The sequence below is a fragment of the Nomascus leucogenys genome, chromosome 25 (genome assembly GCF_006542625.1).
Source record: "Nomascus leucogenys isolate Asia chromosome 25, Asia_NLE_v1, whole genome shotgun sequence".
Lineage (NCBI taxonomy): Eukaryota > Metazoa > Chordata > Mammalia > Primates > Hylobatidae > Nomascus > Nomascus leucogenys.
In genome coordinates, this window is record NC_044405.1 from 25154621 (window position 1) to 25174798 (window position 20178).

The 20178-nt window shown below is 46.0% G+C and overlaps 1 protein-coding gene and 1 pseudogene across 2 annotated transcripts in view; both read left to right on the plus strand.

Moving 5' to 3' along the window:
• Nucleotides 1–8995, plus strand: part of PCP4 (Purkinje cell protein 4) — a 64313-nt gene extending 55318 nt beyond the window's left edge. The window contains exon 3 of the mRNA XM_003280257.2: nt 8582–8995. Coding sequence (XP_003280305.1) covers nt 8582–8709 — 128 coding nt within the window. The 3' untranslated portion in view covers nt 8710–8995. The remainder of the gene's footprint in view (nt 1–8581) is intronic.
• On the plus strand, nt 877–3082 carry LOC115833158 (annotated as a pseudogene). The gene has a single exon (XR_004028603.1). The product of XR_004028603.1 is annotated as a rho GTPase-activating protein 5 pseudogene (transcript).
• Nucleotides 8996–20178: the final 11183 nt, after the last annotated feature.

The window sequence follows — 20178 nt, forward strand, 5'->3', positions numbered from 1 at the left end:
GTTACAGTGCAGCATTTTGCCCTGTTTGAGTAAGTTGCCCACCTGTGATTGACTGAAAATGGGCTGCTGTGATTGACGGAGACCCCACTGTTTGTTGACCAGAGCACACCTGTACAGTACTCCTGAGTTAGGCTTCTAGTTAGTTTTTGTACTAAGTAAGATTGTAGTTTTTTTTTTTTTTTTTTTTTTTTTTTTTTTTTTTTTTTTTTTTGAGACGGAGTATCGCTCTGTCGCCCAGGCTGGAGTGCAGTGGCTCAATCTCGGCTCACTGCAAGCTCCGCCTCCCGGGTTCACGCCATTCTCCTGCCTCAGCCTCTCCGAGTAGCTGGGACTACAGGCGCCCGCCACCACGCCCGGCTAATTTTTTGTATTTTTTAGTAGAGACGGGGTTTCACTGTGGTCTCGATCTCCTGACCTCGTGATCCGCCCGCCTCGGCCTCCCAAAGTGCTGGGATTACAAGCGTGAGCCACCGCGCCCGGCCAAGATTGTAGTTTTTATTTGAGGACTGGAGTATGGAGGCATCCTCAGGCCAAATGTAATCTAGTGTAACCTGCTGCTCGCTCAGACTGAAAAGCCACCGTTCCAGATATAGATTACATTTGGAAGGAAATGAATATCCTATTCATAGTACCCCAAACTGTCATGACCATGAACGCAACCATAAAGTGCCTCCACCTATTAAACCTAAACCAGTTGTACCTAAGACAAATGTGAAAAAACTGGATCCAAACCTTTTAAAAACAATTGAAGCTGGTATTGGTAAAAATCCAAGAAAGCAGACTTCCCGGGTGCCTTTGGCACATCCTGAAGATATGGATCCTTCAGATAGCTATGCGGAACCCATTGATACGATTTTCAAACAGAAGAAGGGCTATTCTGATGAGATTTATGTTGTCCCAGATGATAGTCAAAATCGCATTAAAATTCGAAACTCATTTGTAAATAATACCCAAGGAGATGAAGAAAATGGATTTTCTGATAGAACCTCAAAAAGTCATGGGGAATGGAGGCCTTCAAAATACAAATATAAATCTAAAACCTTGTTTAGTAAAGCCAAGTCATACTATAGAAGAACACATTCAGATGCCAGTGATGATGAGGCTTTCACCACTTCTAAAACAAAAAGAAAAGGAAGACATCGTGGAAGTGAAGAAGATCCACTTCTTTCTCCTGTTGAAACTTGGAAAGGTGGTATTGATAATCCTGCAATCACTTCTGACCAGGAGTTAGATGATAAGAAGATGAAGAAGAAAACCCACAAAGTGAAAGAAGATAAAAAGCAGAAAAAGAAAACTAAGAACTTCAATCCACCAACACGTAGAAATTGGGAAAGTAATTACTTTGGGATGCCCCTCCAGGATCTGGTTACAGCTGAGAAGCTCGTACCACTACTTGTTGAGAAATGTGTGGAATTTATTGAAGATACAGGGTTATGTACCGAAGGACTCTACCATGTCAGTGGGAACAAAACTGACCAAGACAATATTCAAAAGCAGTTTGATCAAGATCATAATATCAATCTAGTGTCAACGGAAGTAACAGTAAATGCTGTAGCTGGAGCCCTTAAAGCTTTCTTTGCAGATCTGCCAGATCCTTTAACTCCATATTCTCTTCATCCGGAACTATTGGAAGCAGCAAAAATCTCGGATAAAACAGAACGTCTTCATGCCTTGAAAGAAATTGTTAAGAAATTTCATCCTGTAAACTATGATGTGTTCAGATATGTGATAACACATCTAAACAGGGTTAGTCAGCAAAATAAAATCAACCTAATGACAGCAGACAACTTATCCGTTTTTGGCCAACCTTGATGAGAGCTGATTTTGAAAATCGAGAGTTTCTGTCTACTACTAAGATTCATCAATCTGTTGTTGAAACATTCATTCAGCAGTGTCAGTTTTTCTTTTACAATGGGGAAATTGTAGAAATGACGAACATTGTGGCTCCTCCACCACCTTCAAACCCAGGACAGTTGGTGGAACCAATGGTACCACTTCAGTTGCTGCCACCATTGCAACCTCAGCTGATACAACCACAATTACAAACGGATCCTCTTGGTATTATATGAGTAGGAAGTGATTGCAAACAGGCTGGATTTGGACAAAAAGCAAATCTAGACATGCATGTTTCAGGGTTCAGTAGTATACTTCATGTTTCATACAGATAATTCACATTCAAAATTACATTTTCTCTTTGAACTAGATGGTATTCCTTATTCACTTACATTACAAATCTAAGACCATGTGATAAGCATGACTGGAGAGGTTTAATTTTTATAAACAAAAATAGCTATAAAGTACAAAGCTGCTGCTGCATGCAACCTTATTGCAATCAGTATATCATTCCTGTGGCAATTTCTGTCACATTATATTGTGAATAAAATTTTTCCATAGAAATTAAATGATTTAAAAACTCACCTATATGAAACATTTAATGCTTTTCAGCCTGCCTTCTGGCTGATTTTGTTATTTGATGTGCTAATTTGGGCAACTTAATTTACATTCTGGCAGTCAGTGTAGATAAGTAAAAGCCCAGTTAAGTATTTTATAATTTCAGGCTACTGAGGCCATGCTTGGGATGTTGTTTGAAAGAAAGAAAAAATATACTTGACATATTTCACATTTCTGTACCTTCATCTTTACTTCCAAGTAAACCTGTGGATGATTTGATGAGGGATAAATGAACCTATTTCTTTTACACACATACCAAGGACATGCTTGTGGCTAAAGTGAGTTGATATTGTTGTGCAAAGGATAGTTGTCACCAACTCATTTCTTTATGGTCCATAATGAAATAAAAATTTTGTATACTGTTAATTCTGTAAACAGATGCATGTTCAAAAGATCTATGATGGTCTTGTAATCTTAATCTAATATATTTTAGATATTTTAATTTTTTCCCTCTTGGGGAACACATTTAGTATAGTGTAGAAAATACTTCATGACATTTTCATATAAGGTTATATAACTTTTCATACATAAACATGAAATTTGTTGTAGAAAATTCTTTAAACCAAACATTTAAATCTAGGACTTCAATTTAATTTGTTCCTTGAATCTATTTTTTTGTGGCCCTTAAAAAATATCCAAAAAACCCATTGCTAATATAGCAATAAAAATACTTTGGGTACTGAAAAAAAAAAAAAAAAAAAGAGAGTGGGTGTGGCCAAGGTGATTTTCCAATACAGGCGGCAGAATCCTACGTGCACGTCAGGGAGAGGCCACCCAGTCCAGACCTACGCCTTCAGACATCTGTGTGAAGGAGCAAGTGGTAATATGACGGAAATGATTGTACTGCAATCTGGACATGACAATGGCATTTGTTTCGTCGGTACCACTCATTTAGATGCCCTGCTCCCTCCTGGACACAGAAGCTCTGCAAAGGCCTCTAGGCCACTAGGAGGGCGTGGTGTGTGCCCTTGTAGCTAAGGAGAATGTCCTTCTGCATTGTCTAAGCTTTGCAGTGACATGACTTGTGAGTTGTGGACTGTATCGGTCGGCAGTGGGAAGTCTCTCTTTTGAACAAATTTTAAGGATATTCTTTCCTGTTTGTATTTCTGAGCTGGGGCCATCTTGCAACAAGCCCAGCAAACACAGCTGGCCATGATGGCCACGCGGGCGGCCATGATGGCCACGCGGGCGGCCATGATGGAAAGTGCCCCCTTCCTCCCTAGATGGGGGCCCGAGTGATCCATGAATCTCACCCCTGAGCAGACACAGACACCCTGAGGCTGGAGAGCCACCTTACTGCCCATGTCCCCTTCACTGGCCTTTGCAGCTCTGGCCATGCCATGCCCAGTACGGTGTGGCCTGTGCTTTAAGGTACAACCGAGTGTTGATCTGAACATAAACCTAACACTGGGAGCCAGGTAGCACAGGCTTTTGTTTTCTAGATGAGAAAACTGAGCACCAGAGAAGCTAAGAACTTTTTTCAGAGTCACAGAGCAGTCAGAGGCAATCCCCAAATTCAGATTTTACCTGAACTCCATAGCCCCACTTATGCAGGATGCCTGCCTCAGTGCAGGGAGTATCTAGGTGAGAGGAGAGAGGCAGCCTCTCGTCCCCAAGGAGACTGAGGGCTTTGGCTGCTGGGACACGAGGCCTGTGTTTTTTGTTTTTGTTTTTGTTTGAGACAGGTCTCACTCTGTTGCCCAGGCTGGAGTGCAGTGGTGCAATCATAGCTCACAGCAGCCTCCACCTGCCGGGCTCCAGTGATCCTCCCATCTCAGTCTCCTGAGTAGCTGGGACTATGCTCAGCTCTGTGTAAAAATTAGCTGCCACTACTCCTGGCTAATTTTTAACTTTTTGTAGAAACGTTGTCTCCATATGCTGCCCAGGCTGGTCTCAAACTCTCACCTCAGTCTCTGAATGTGCTGAGATTACCGGCACGAGCCACCACACCTGGCCCCAGGTTTGGTTTATTCCCTGGCCAGCTATTGGTGGCAGGCTCTGTTCTAGGCAAGAAGAGGCTTAAAAACCCACCTGGAGCTTCTCTGGCTTTGCTGGGTCCCCACAGCCTCCTCTGGGGCCACAGGCCCTGGCCCAGGGGCATGAGGGTGCACCCGTGCCTTCCTCTTTCCCTGTGTGTCTGTTGAGGTCTGGACGTCTGCCCCTGGACACCTGTGCCCCTCTTCTCTGCATCCGGCCTTGAGCATTTCCCGAGGCTTTCCCCCACGAAACAGCAGTGCTTCCTGACATCATTCTCAGGCGCCAGGTTTTCCATCTTCCTTACGGTGCCACCTGTGGGCTGTGTCCCTCTGGCTGCCCAGACAGTGGCTTTCTCAGGACAGCTCCCAGCTACATGTCCCCCTTAGAGGCCTGTTGAGACCCTCCTCCATGACAATGCTGCAGGGAGTGAGGACAAGGACTCGCCTCAGAAACTGAAGTTAAATGGTTACTAAGGAGGGTACCATGCTTGTTTAGTTCTCCAGATAAACGTATGCATTGGACAGCTGCCTAGCATATTGAGTAATGGACTCACTTGCAATCAACAGTTTTTAATTGAACACCTACTGTGTGCTGGGTCCTATGTAAGCTGTTGGAACAAGGCAGACAAAGTCCCTGGCCTCACAGAGCTCACACTCTAGAGTAGAAGACAGAGGACAAACCAGGGAAGGAAAGAAAGACGTAAAGTAATGGGTAGCAATTGAACTGTGAAGAACTGCAATGCAGGCTTGGGGGTGTGGCGTGCCCCTAGGGGACATATTCGGGGAATGTCCTCGCCTAGGGCTCTTCAGTCTTCCCAGCAGGCATGGCCGAGGGCTTCCCTGCTGGTGTCAGCAGTAGAAAGGGCCCCCTGTACTGCCCGTGGGTCCGCGCCTCTGCCCGGGAGTGATGGGGCTGGGGAGGCTCCTCACAGGGCCACCCTGCTCCTGTGGCCTTGTCACTATCACGAGGGTCATCCTTGGGGAACCTTGGCAGGCTCCAAGGCCCTGAAGAGTGGTTCTGGGAGTGGATGCCTGGCTGTGGTCCCTTCCCTTACTCTCTTCCCCCACCTTTGTGCCCGCCGAATCCGGGGTATTTAGAACTGTACTTTCCTGACTTCCAGGGCCACAGACCATTTGTATTGAACCCCGTGCCACCGAGTCTAATTGGTTGTCCCTTCTCCACTGCAGTCGGGTGCCCCGTTCTCTTCCTTACACACTCCTGGCTGGCTCAGCGGAAGGAGCTCCTGTCACTCCTCTCACAGCATCTGACCTTCCCCCCGGGAACTGGACTGTCTGAAGGATACAGAAAGTAGCGATTCCTTAAATGTTAGTGGTTTCTTTTTTAAACAATGTAGTATTTTTCAAATGAGGAATCAATCAATCACTTTTGGCTGAGATATCAGTTTAAGATATAAGTGCAAAATTGATTTTTGTGACCTGTCCTCACTGTTTCATTATATATTTCCTTAATATACATAATTTTCTGCATCTTCGTTTGTCATTTGTCAAAAAATAATATTGCCGCTTTCTTCCATTATTATAAAAGGGAAAAGATGAATCAGGCCCTTTAAATACTTCAGATTGCAGCAACATTTTACATTTAAAAGGGAAACTTCCCCTCCTACTTGGAATCCGAGTGAATTTTTCCCCCTTGCACTCACTGTACAGTCGATGCAAGGATTCCTCTGGGAGTAGAAGGATTTGGGACTATAAACCATCTTATGAAGAATGACAACTCCTAGTGCTGTAGATGCTACCTAACCAAGGATGTTATTGGTACTAAAGGGTTTATTGCCATCAGCACAAACACTGGAGCCATTTACATTCTGGGTTTGCTAGACACTTGCCCTCCAGTCCCAGGCTCATGTGATAACATTAATTAACCACTTTTAAAGCATCTACTTGAGCCACAGGAAACTTTTACTTCTCCCAGTGATCCTACCCCTTATTGTTCTGCAAAGAAAGGGCCTTGGCAATGTAGAAGACAATGTGAATAGCTACCTGGAGTGTGAGAAACAGTTCCATTTGTCTCTCTATCATTTGGGCTGTCGTGGGTTAAAAAGGAAGCACCCCCCTCCCCTGCCTCTGAAATATTCCTGAACATTGGTGCACTCAACATCTCTGCTTTTATGAGCATTGGCGGCAAGTTTGAAATAGAAGACAACAGTTCTCTGATTTGGGTCATGGCTCCATCAGTCCTACAAGGCTTCCAAAGCCAGAGCTGATATTCCCTCCTCCTAGGTGAGAGTATGATTGAAGGGTTCCTGGTGGAAGCTGCTTAGGATCTAGGAAAATTGAGAGGAGGCTGCTTACAGCTCTGCAGATGCGTCTGAAATAAGTGCTAATTCTCATCTATCTATTACCTGTCTATCTGTATCTATCTATCATCCTACTTATGTTTGTCTGTCTATCATCTATCTATCTATCATCTATCTATCATCTATCTATCTATCATCTATCTATCTATCTATCTATCTATCATCTATCTATCTACCTATCTATATCATCTATCATCTATCTATCTATCTATCTATCTATCTATATCTAATCTATCTATCTATCATCTATCTAATCTATCTATCTAATCTAGAGCAAGCAGGATAGAATAGGCAGGCCTTACCTCAAGTCCTCAAGGAAGCCCAGCTTCCTCCACCCTCTCTGATAGAGCTGGTGCCTAAGCATTGTTATGCAAAGTCCCTAAACAAGGTAGCAGATGATGAACTCAGGCTGCCTGGTGACACTCAGGAATAGAGCCCACGCCCTGCCCACTGGCTGGGGCTTTTCCTCTGCCTCAGAATGCCTCCAGTTCTCCCATCTCCAAGCCGGCTGTGCTCCTCACAGGGCTGTCCTCCTCTGCGCTAGGTGCAAGCCCAGGGTGGCAGTGAGGCTCTTGGCCCAGGTCCCAGGAGAGGTGAGTTCTGTCCCCAGTTCTGGCTTGAGCTAACTCCAAGACCTTCTTTGTCCTTGGATCTCAATTCCGGCCACACCTGAGAGTCTTTTTAAAAGTGTAGCTGTCTGGCCTCCCCCCAGGGACACGGATTTCTCAACATCCATCTTGCCCTTAGGAGCACCCTTCCCACTGCGGCTGTGCAAGGAGGAAGCCCTGAGTCTGGGGTGAGACCGTCATGCCTGTATTTAAAAAAAGAAAGAAAAAGGAAAAGGATGCCTTTGATGAATCTGATGTTTAGCCTTCATCAGACTAGAGGCATTTATTATTTTATTTTAGTTTTTTATTTCTGTAGGTTTTTGGGGAACAGGTGGTGTTTGGTTACATGAGTAAGTTCTTCAGTGGTGATTTGTAAGATTTTGATGCACCCATCACCTGAGCAGCATACACTATACACTCTACGGCCATACCACCCTGAACACGCCGGGTCTCATCAGACTAGAGGCTTTTGAAAGACATTTACCTTCCACGACTGAAGAATTTTATTGATTTATTTGTTTTTCCATCTTGGCTGCACTGGCCCTGTGCTGTAGTAAGGTACACAGCACAGAGGCCCAAGCCTTTGCTCCCCACCGCCCCCCGCTTTGTATCCTGTCACCGTGTGAATTGGTGAAATCTCTCCACTTTAGCAAGCCATTTGCCAAGTCTACCTCATAGGAACAAGAATGTAAGCTTTGTGAAAGTTCAGTCGAACTTTGAAGGTCAAATGGTGTCATCCCATCTTGACGATGATAAAAAAGGAAGCCCTGATTGCAATAAGCAAATCTTTCCTGAGAATGACACACAGAATTACACACGGAAACTCAGTGTACAACTTTGCTAACTCAGTAATTGTGAATATCAGCTATCACTGGACCAATATCTTAGCAATATTTAAGTGGCACCTATGTGAGATAGCAGGAGAAAGTAACAGCACAGCCATATATCAAGATGGTCATTGAGAACAGCAAATCATGTGCAGAAAATACATGAAGTGTTGAGACTGTGTCCTTGAGTTTCATCGTCCTGCTCAGGTGGTAGATTCTAAGCTCTGTCAAAACACTCCACTGGATTTTACTTTGCAAATGAGCTTTTGTCCTGGGGTGTAAGTCAAGCCCCCGTGTGTGCCCCAAGGTGGACTCCCTGGCTTCACTTATCTAGTGGGGGCTGTCTGTGTTCCTATTTTCAGCTCAGTGATTGCCTTCTGTTTGTGTTTGTCTTGCTACAGATGGACAGAAGAAAGTTCAAGAAGAATTTGACATTGACATGGACGCACCAGAGACAGAACGTGCAGCGGTGGCCATTCAGTCTCAGTTCAGAAAATTCCAGAAGAAGAAGGCTGGGTCTCAGTCCTAGCGGGAAAGCCCGCTCCTAGTCCACCTGAAAACACCAAATTCAACCATCACCTGTCAAGAAATTAAAAGAACAACACCCTAGAGAGAAGTCATCCACACACAATCCACACACACACAGCAAACCTCCAATGCATGTACAGAAACCCGTGATATTTATACCCTTGTAGGAAGGTATAGACGATGGAATTGTGAGTAGCTTAATCTCTATGTTTCTCTCCATTTTCATTCCTCCTGCAACTATTTTCCTTGATGTTGTAATAAAATGAAGTTAAGATGAGTGAATTCAAGTGACTGCCTTTCTCTCTCTCTTTATTTTACCCGATGTTAGAGGTGACTGTGAGCCAGGTGTCTATTTCTTTTTCTTTGGAGTCAGAGATGTAACACATCATCTTCTGTTAGGAGCTTTTTTGCTGAGAGTGAGAGATCCATTTTCAGCCATGCTTGCCTCATTTGGAGAGTCCTAAGTGCTGGCTGGCGATGGCAACATATTTTCTTCTTATCATGGGAATAGAGCCCTGTATCCTCGGGTGCCAAAGACAGAAGTTTCCCTGGGGAATTATGACTGCTTCAGGAGGACAAAATGGGAGAAGGTGATGCATCTGTGTTTGGAGCATCCCCAGATTTACTCAGCAGACCCATTTCAAATCTCCAAAGGGGACACCCTAGCCTGTTACAGGCCATTCTGCAGCTTACCTGCGGTGCTCTGCACCTGTGTGGCTCCAGGGTACCAGCACCTTCTCCAGATCCCCCAACTCCCTCTATGCTGTGATTTGCCACCTGGTAGGGTTACTTATTACAACCTATAGCAATTTAGAGAAGCTATCAGGCTTCTCTTCCACTCCATCTTCTCCCATGCAAACCTTGCAGGTAAACTGTTCTGTAAATCCCAAAGTAGTTTTGTAGGCAGTGAGGAGAGGTCCGTCACATGGAGAGGACCTCACCGCCACTGATTTGGGGGCCAGTTGGTTGGGTGGGTACCCGCCTTGGGAGGTACTTGTGGCTTTTGTTTGAAGTTTTCCACATGATAACGTGATGTGTAAGTCACATCTCATCTTCAACCTCCTGAGATGCTTGAGATGCTCCACGACTGCTCTTGTACACCGTGGGACATTGCATGTCTTTCCTTTGCCAGCTCCTTAACAAAAGGTCAAGGTGGAGCATGAAGAATAATGGGAAAAGGGGCGAGGGATGATGCCGTGCGTGTGCACATGCATGTGCATGGGTGTGTGGATGTAAGGGATGGTGGGAGTGAGGCGTGGGCAGGGCAATGACTGCAGGTGGATGTGCCGCTGTTCCTGCGGCAGGGCCCCGTTTATTGTCGGGAGGGCACAGGTCGAGAAACGCTGGAGTGCTTGGGTGATTTACTGTCTCGAAAATCCCTCTGAAAATGTGCATATTTTCTCGTGTAAGGAAATCTCTCCTGCCAGACAATTCCCTGCAGTCATTAGAGACAGGGAAAACTCATAGACTCTGATGAATTTCCAATCATCAGAGAGCTAAATAGGATCACTTGGCCCTGATAACCAGCGAGGCCTCTGTGGGGCTCCTGATGCTGTGGGGCTACTGAAAAGAGGACCACAGGCTGAAGGGACACTCCAGGAAAAGCTTCCTGAGACAGCAGGGGTACGAATGCCACAGAAATCAGGTGGGTCTCGATGTAGTCTTCTTTGGCGTTCCCTTAAGCTACCAATGTAAAGTAAGCCAGGAACAAAACAAGCACTTACATATTTTGGATCAGTTTCACCACACCTCATACTTCAAGCATCTCCATCCTCTGAATAGTTCACCTAAAGAAAGTAGGGGCGCTGTCTCTACTGGCTGCACTCTGGCCGGTGGTGCCCCGACGCTGACCCCTCTGGAAGCTAATCTGGCTTATAATGAGGATGCTTTTTTTAGAGGGGACTCTCCATGTACAGCAGAAAATCCCAATGGAGTGGTTCTTCCCTATGTCCCCAAGGGACTGGGAATATTCTTTCAGTAACAATGGCCCACTGGGGGAAGAAGGATGAGAGTGGGGTGAGAGATGTGAAATTTGGAGAGGTCCCTCAAAGATTGTGATGTGCCTCTCTTGTTCCAATCACAGGGCGGGTATAACTGCTTTCCTTTGAACCATCGGGATGAATTTAACTATTCACTTCCCAGGTAGATTCATCAGGGTCTAGAGCTTCAGCTAACAGCATGGGGAAGATTCCAAATGCACCCCCCTCATCATAGGAACTGGGTATGTTGTGTCTATGGTCTCACAAAACCAGAAGAAGGACAAGGGATTGTGGCTCCAGGCTTGGGAGCACCTTTTCCTTGCCATGGGCTGCAGTATTTATTTAGGGTAAAGGAAGGAAACTCCTGAGGTGCTACGGGGTGCCAGCAATTTGGAGCATCACTAATTCAATGTCCCTTCAGCCGTGTGTATTCAACTCATGCTGTGGGTGTGGACTTGGTGCAGTGGCTGCAAAGCAGGACAGTCCTTGTCAAGGTGCTGTCAGGCTGGTGGGGAAGGGACGAGGATAAGCAGATGCTGGAACAGAAGGAGGGGCACAGCAAGGCAGAGCATGGAGAATCAATCACTCAAGTCTTCTCCAGGTCTAGCCATGCCCGGCAGTGCACTGAAGGCTGACAGGAATTCCTGGGTAAATAAAGGCGGTGGTTGGTGAAGAAGTGTCTGGGCAAAGTCCTTGAGAAGGAGGTGACAAACTTTGCCATCCCAGAGGCTGAATTTATCAGTGCACTTCAGCCTGGGGGATGTGACTCTGCTCTCTGAACTTGGGGAGGCCAGGAGGCAAGAACCCAAGTATTTGAGACTTGAAACTGGATCCATCTTTGACTTACAGTCAGTCAAGTGACTACAGAGAAGTTGCCTACCTCAAGCAGCCAGTTTCTTTAACAGCAAAGTGATGATAAAATCTTTGTGGTAAGGTGGTTGGCAAAGTGTTAGGAATTTAGAATGAGGCAAAACGCATGAGTGTCTGGCTCAGTGTAGGTGTCTAATAAATGTAAGCTGTCATTATTGATAAACCAGTGTGGTAAAGAGTCAACCATGGCTTCCCTTATCAACACGCAACACACAACACCTCACTCAACGGAAGCCATGGGACTCAGTTTCCCTTGGCTACAGCCAGTTGGACCAGTGGTAGGCACTTGACTCAAGGGGTGGGCTCAGCCTGTCTGAATATTTCTCTAGTGATTCTGAATTAACCATCATAGGAGCTGAGCCAGTTAAGTTGAGGTAGATGTTGAGCTGGGACAAGGCTGGTGTGGTGACAGGTAAAAGCTGCAAAAAAGGTTTTAAAAAACTGTTTTTTTTTTTTTTCAAGGAACTGCAAAAGCCCATGTGGAGACAGGTGCAGGAAGAAGGAGAGGATTTGAGACTCAAGGTACATGAGCCCATGAGAGATGAAGAGGTAGCCTAGGTTGAGTTAGTCATTTGGTAGCAATGAATAGAAACCCACTCATACTAGCTAAAAAAAGAGAGAATTATTCAGGTCTCACAGACATCCAAGAATAGAACATCGAAGACACCCAAGAAAAGAACAGAACACCGTGGGCAGGCAGAATTATATTAGATTTATAAATAAACTGGGGCACAGTGGGGAAGAATTGACGTCTTTATATTATTGTTTTTACAGCACTTTATGACGTTTGGTGGTTTTATAGTTTTCTTCATGTAGGTCTTGCACATTTCTTTTTGTTCTATTTCTAAGTGTTTCATAGTTTTTGTTGTCCTGGTAAGCACGATCTTTTTTGAAAGCATTCTCTAGTGGGTGTTGCTGTTATCTCAAAGAACTACTGATTTCTGTATATTTAGCTCTGTAACTATTCATCTTACTGAACTACAGTCCCGATCATTTTTCAGTGAATATTTTTGGATTTCCAGGTCCTATCACTTGCAAATAACAATAATTTTGTCTCTTCTTTCCAACTACTTTCAATTCCTTTCCTTTGTTCTGTCTCATCTTCCTTATAATTAATTCTTGTGTGTTGAGGGAGGCTTGGGCATGAGTTCAGTCTCAACAGTTATAGTGACAGACCATCTCACGGGGTTGTCATTTGCATGGGTCAGCTATTTTGGGTTGATTGATTTTAACTTCATAAGATCATCTTTTCTCAAGTTTTATGAGTCTCTTATTGTACCTTTGAATGCACACATTTTATAGACTGTGGAGATTAACCTAAATAAATTAGTATAATTGTAAGGGGAGATTGAACAGGAAGAGTTTAGGGTTAGGGCTTATTTAGGATTTGCGTTTAAGATGAGGACTCACAGAAATGTCATGTTTAGGAGATTTCACTTGATTACAGCTCAAATCGTGGACAATCAAGGTAGAGTCCCTTGGTCACTCTTTTAGCTAGAGATGCTATAACAAAATACCATACGAGAGTGGCTTAAACAATAGACACTTATTTTTCACACTTCCGGAGGCTAGGATGTCCAAGATGAAGGTGCTGCAGGACTTGGTTCCCGGTGAGGTCTCTCTTCCTGGCTTTTAGACAGCCACCTTCTTGCTGTGTCCTCACATGGTACCATGGTTCATGGTAGTGAACTTGCTGTTCTTCTTTTTTTGTTGTTGTTGTTTTGAGATGGAGGTCTCACTATGTTACCCAGGCTGGAGTGGAATGGTGGGATCTCAGCTCACTGCAACCTCTGCCTCCTGGGTTCAAGCAATTCTCCTGCCTCAGCCTCCTGAGTAGCTGGGATTATAGGTGTGCACCACCACGCCCCGCTAATTTTTGTATTTTTAGTAGAGATGGGGTTTCACCATTTTGGCCATGCTGGTCTCAAACTTCTGACCTCAGGTGATCCACCCACCTCAGCCTCCCAAAGTGCTGGGATTACATCCATGAGCCACTGCGCCCAGCTTTGTCTCTTCTTGTAAGGGTAATAGTCCCATCATGGGGCCCAACCCTCTTTATTTCATCTAAGCCTAATTACCTCCCAAAGGTCCCACTTCAATATCATCATCTTGGGGGTTAGGGATTCACCATGTGAATTTAAAGGGACATAAACATTCAGTCCATAACATTCAGCTCACCCTTGGGCTTCATTTTCTGTAATTTGATCAGACTGAACAGTAGATTGGACTTTATTTACTGCCCATTGATTTACTGCACAATGTGGATTTATGCTCATCGCCTGCCACCCTTCCCCTCCGGTTGCTGCTTCAAGACTGGCTCCATTTTCCCTACCGCTGTGACAATGCACTCTGTTCAGTGCCCCATTGCCCTTTAGGAATTCTTCTGCTCTTTTGTTAACAGTTACTTAATTCAATAAGAATTAAGGGTAAGCAGAATGCTGCTATGCTTTATGTGCCCTCCATGGGAGTTAGGAGTCTGCAGAGAGGGGATGATGATGGGTTTGGGCTGAGGCATATGTTGGAGGGCACCTGCTAGAGGGTGAGGCTTGATCAGGCTTTATGAATAAAACCGCCAGAGAATTGTTAAAGTAGAGTCACTGTTTTTGCTCTCTGCCCTGTAAAGCTGATTTGAATATGAAATTTTTGCCCCTCCCCCGCCCCCAAAAGCTAACCACTCATTATTTCTATATGCCTGTACTTCAGGCTTTCTCTGGCATCTGAGGGATTAAAGAGCTACCATCACATGGACCATGACAGCTCACAAAGGAGAGAGATGTACTTTTCTGTTAGTGCTTCTGGGGCTTCTATTGGGGGTCTTTCTTACAGTCCCCAAGCTAAGGAAGAATTTTCTAGGCTACCTACGGCATGAACTATGTTGTTAGATGATTGTCTTGTTCAAAGCCAGGCTGTCTTTGATTTAGTGAGATGGATTCCTGCACGGAAATGCCTAGACTCAGGTGAAATCACATGGTATTTGATGAAACTAGGAGGAGTCCACGCCTTCCTGCTGTATTCTTATGTGAACCTTACTGATGCCAACAATATTCAGCTGGCTGCTTTCCTCCCTCTGCTGCAGCCAGGCCACCTGTACCCAGGCCTCCTAACCAAGCACTGTGGTTTGGGAGCCACACATGCGGCATGTCTGGCCCTAGACAAAATCGCTTGTGGCTGACTCTGTAACTCTTGACAGGTGCAGAGGCTTAGACAGTGCTAATACTGAGAGCTAACACTGTTCTATACCTGGATACTTTCAGTGACCATCCCTCCAATTTCACCACATCATTTCCTCTTTCTAGTATTTTCTGTAGCAGCCAGAGTAATTTTTAAAAACTGCAAACCTGGTCCTATCATCTTTTCCATGCTTCCCTCCCCTCAAAATTCAACATTCTTCAATGTCTTAACTGTGCTCATAGGATAAAGCCAATTTCCTCTGTGTGGCACCCACACTGCCACCTCTCCTCTCGTTCTGGAGGCTTCTGATGTTCCTGGGATGTGCTCTCCTGCCCGCCCCAACATCAAGACGCTTGAGTCTGCTTCTCAGTCTCACCCTGCCCCTCTTTCTCTGCATCTGGTACTTCCTATCATCTTAGTTCTGAGCTGACCTGTTACTTTCTGGAGTAGTTGAGGGAGAACTAACTGATGGAAAGATAAACCCCCAAATCCCGGTGCCTTTATTTCTTGCTTACAGCAGAATCCAAGACTGGTGCTCCAGAGTCATCTGCATTTTCCATGCGGGAGGCTGTGTCAAAAGTTTCTGATGGGTTAAACCCAGAAGTGACTGATTGACATTGATTCCACTGGCTGGGAGAAAACACCTGGTCTCGCCTATGTGCAGGTGAGCGGGGAAATGCAGTCCACCTGTGTGCTCAGGAAGTAGAGGAAGCAGGTTTGGGGCATCACTGCAGTTTCTGCCACAGCCCCCTCCCCTCACACCCCAACCCTTCCCACATACCTACCCACCCCACTCACCTATGGTCCTGTTCCTGGTGGCACTTATTACAACTGTAATTCACAGGCATCACTGTGATTGTCCGATCAATACTCATCTCCTCCATGCTGCTCCATGAGGTCAGGGACACCGTTTTACCAACGGTTCAGGTGCTCTGTAAGAACTTGCAGCAAGAATGAATAAATGCATCCATGCCCACATTCGTGGCACACACTCTACAGAAATCATCTTTCCCAGTGTATCTGAGGGCAGAGGTACATAAAGGAACCCTAATGTTTTCATTCAGTAAACAGTCAAGGAAGACCTTGATCTGGTCAGAGTCCAAAGTCAGCCGGTATGCTTCAGCTTTTCATTTTCCTCTCTAAGGAGGGTGTTAGAAAGCCACTGTGCTGTAGATTTTCTTGTCATCCTAATTTACAATGGCTAGACATAGAGTGGAATTCAGGACAGACAGGCACCAAGACACAGGTACATTTCTAGGCCTCTGTTTATTCCCCCAAAAAGCTGAACAAATCCCCAAGCCTATGGTGGTCTTCAGGTCAACAGGCACCTGAAAACTGCAAACCCAGGATCCTACTTTCTTCCATGCTATTCTTTCTTTACAGGCTCTTTGCAACCTGCAACTTCCACCTCCTGGGTTCAAGCGATTCTCCTGTCTCAGCCTCCCAAGTAGCTAGGATTACAGGTGCCCACCACCATGCCCGGCTAATTTTTGTATTTTTAGTAGAGATGGGGTTTCACCATGTTGGCCAGGCTGGTCTCAAACTCCTAACGTCAGGTGATCCATCCACCTCAGCCTCCCAGAGTGCTGGGATTACAGGCGTGAGCAAACACGCCTGGCCATGTCATTCTTTCTGTACAGAACAAATGCCTGCTGTTAGCCTACCCTCACTGTGGGCAGTGGACTGCCCTGGGCTTGTGGTCAGCCAGTCTAGTACTAGAGTTGTCCTGGGAAAGAAGCACAACTTCCTCTGGCCGCAACCTACCCCTCTATAAAATGGACATAACTCCCAGGATGGTAGGGAGGGATTAAAAGCAACCTGTGTGGAGCTCTTCCTGTGTATTGGGTTGTGGCAAGCTGTGAAGGGCTTCACACATATTATTTCATTGAGTCTGAATAGTCTTAAAGAGGATGTACTTTATCCCCATTTTACAGACAAGAAACCTAAGGCTCAGAGAGGATGAGGGTCATGCAGCTATTGACAGATGAGGTTGAATTCTGCATCTGGGTTTGACTTGAGAGCCTGAAGTCTTTGACACCCACTTCATCTAGTAGGAGGCATTGAACACCAATGTATTTTGTAACTTACAGTGCTTCCTATCCATGTGGGGCACCGTTTGGGTTCTGTAATCTCCAGTGCCCCCATGATGCCTCTCATGATTCAAGTCCTTTGGGGATCCTCTGCCTCTGCATTCCAGTAGTGATGACTGTAGACAGAATAAGACCCCTAAAGATGTCCATGTCCAAAACCCCAGCACACATGAATATGCCCAAAAGGACTTCATGGATGTGATTAAGTTAAGGATTTTGAGATGGAAATATTGTACTGGATTGCGTCAGTGGGTTCAGTAAAATCACAAGCATATTTCTAAGAAGGAGGTAAGAGAGGATCTGCCTTGGAAAAAAAGGTGGGAGGAATGTGCTTTGAGGATGGAGGAAGGGGCCAAGAGCCAAGGAATGCAGGTGGCCTCTAGAAAGGGAAGGAACAGATTCTCCCTAGGAGCCTCCAGAAGGAACACAGCCCTGCCAAAACTTTGATTTTTACCTTATTATAATAGACACAGTTTGGACTTCTGAGCCCCAGAACTATAGCATAGTAAATTTGTGTGGTTTGAAGCTACTAGGTTCGTGGTAATTTAGAAATTATAATGCAGTGGTAATTTCTGTGCCATGTCTCTTGTACCTTAATGCCTGGTGTGGTCTTGCAGCTCAACTGTTACGCATACACTAATTATTATCACCCCAGCCCACACAGCATCCCTCGAGAGAGTCATCCAGTACATCCCTCTCCATGAGGACAGTGCAGATACAGAAGAGCCGAGGAAATGTTTTCTGGTCTTTAAAACTGTGGTGCGGTGGTGAGGTTACTGAGATGGCTGGCAGATCACACTGTCCTCAGCCCTGGTCTCTGGGAATGGGTGGGATCTGCAGCAACATGATTATACCACAGTCTCTGTAGGACCCCCTTGGACAGGGAGGTGCCGAGGGCTGAGGCAAGCCAGCAGCATCGTGTTTCATCAGCTGCTGTGGCCTGACAACTGTGGGTGAGATTTGGAGGCTGGCCTGTGGCCAGCACTGGCCAGATATTCTCCTTGTTCAGGTGTTGCTCAGGCTCTTTCGTGTGATTTGTTTGCAACCAAGCCAGCAGCCTCTGCAACCCCAGGCACGGAGCCAAGACAATAAATCTGGCTGCCGTGCAAATGGTTCTGCCACTGCAGAGCTGCAGGCCGAGAGGGAGCCGTGAAGACTCTGCACCATTTGTATTCCTGCCTGAAATACCATGCCATTCCCTGCATTCCCTGGCCCCACTGCTGTCAAGCTCCCAGGGGAGGAGCTGCCCACCCACCCAGTGTACACCGGTGGGGTGGTAAAGCAGAAAGTGGGTGTTTTATGACTTTGATGACCTCCTTGTGGGTGTGTGAAGGTGAGCGAACTCCGTGGGACAGTGATTAGAGTTGTTGGGCTCCCCTTTTTGATTGGCTTGGTCTCAATGAACAAAGGCATTCTTCAGCTCCTTTCTGAATGCCTGGCTCCCAGTCCAGCTCTCATTTACTCAGTGCCTCTCCCCCACATCTACCGGCTCCCTGATGTGTCTTCATGTTTATAAATCAAAGAGCGTGAGTGCTGCTAGCTACCTTAGGGACCTCATCCATCCCTGCATTTTATAAACAAGTGAAGCAAAGCTCTGAGAAATGGAGCACTTGCCTGCGACCACGGGCCAGGCCCAGGCATAGCAACCTTCAGGGCCAGTGCGTACCCTGATGCAGCTGAACCCTCAGCAAGGCTGCCGCCACCCATCTGCAACTCTCCACCAGAGATGGGAGGCTGTGTTTTGTCCATTCAGGCCCCGAGACGCCCGTTGCTGGCCAGGTTGCCCAATCACTTGCTTGAATTCCCTGGGAATAGACATGGAAGAAAGAGCAAAAGCAAACAGACAGTGGCCCACTCCATTGCTTTTTCAGTCCGAATTTCAGAAGAGTGGAGGGAAGGGATGTGGCCATCAGGATGGAATCTCAGCACTTTGTCTGACACCCCCAGTAACGGTGGCTTCAATGACAGGGCTCATGTGTCTCATCTGTAAGAGTCTGGATGAACAGCAGCTTCCTGTATCAGGACCAGAACTTCTACCTTGTCTGGCCATCTTTAGTGTCCTGCCCTTCCTCTCATAGCCTGAGATGGATCACCACTGCATTCATGTCCAGCCACAAGAAGGGGACAAGGTGGTGGACAACTGGGAGGATGGATGGAGAAGAGCACAGTCTCTGCCTCATGGGCCATCTTTTGTGGCCTAAACTAGGTAGATAGGCACACATGTGGCCTGAGTTCCCTAGAGAGTTGACACCTGTCCAATTCTCCTGGTGCTGTGTGGCCTGGAGACATGTGATTGGTATGGCAGAAGATGGTTTCCATCCATGCACGCATCTTCCCAGCACTCATCCTTCCAGCTAATGTTGATGCATCTCCTAGCCAGCACACAGGGCAGCTGGAAGTGATTGGCATTCCTGCTGCTCAGCACTGTTCCTGGCCAATGCCTGGTGGGACTTGGAGGATAAATATCCCAGCTAACTTGCTCTCTATGTGAAATCGCTTCTGAGGCCGTACTGTTCTGCCTTCCAGAGTTCCATTGTAGGGGTGAGCCCCAGGTCACATGCAGTAAACTGCTGGAGGGAGCACTTTGCCTGGGCTTTGCTCCCTGTCTCACATGCTCACTTCCCTCCTGATACTCCCCAGATAACCTCCCAAACCAACCACTTATATTTAAATGCTTGTCTCAAGGTTTGCCATCTAGGAGAACCCATCCTAAGACATATGGCAAAGGAGAGACGTGGGCATTTTTAGCTAAAACTCCAGGTTCCAAGAATTCTGGACCATATGCACCATATGTTTTGTTTACATCTTAGGTTTCACAACCTCTTTTTTTTCAATTAAGAAATCAGCCTCTTAAGATATAAATGGGCAGAAATTAACTTAGTTTTTGTCCATCAAGAGTGTTTCCTTTCCTTGAAGGAAAAGCTTCCCTACAAAGGAAGGCAGGTGGAGTAGGAGGACCCATCTGCTCTGTGCTGGAATTCATCTAAGTCCTGGAAGCACGAAGATGAGAGAGACGTGGCCTCTACTTTCCCTGGAAGCTACATTCAAATGGGAGACTTAAGAGACATGTATATGAGAGGTCAGCTAAGAGCACGAGAGAGAAATGCAAGATGTATCGCAGTGAAGCTCACATTTATGAAAAAGCAAATGTGTCCTTGAGAAAGGGACACGACTCCATGGATAGCTGGGAAGCCAGAAGCTTCTAGAAGAGGACCAGAGAAGTGGGAGGAGGAGAAAGGACCCTCAGCCCAAGAGTGAGGGTCTCAGTGTCCATCACAAGATCACGTGCTGCTGCTTCAGCCTCATCTATTTGATCACAAGCATTTCAGCCATGAACCCCTCCCTTCTGCTTCCTTGGGA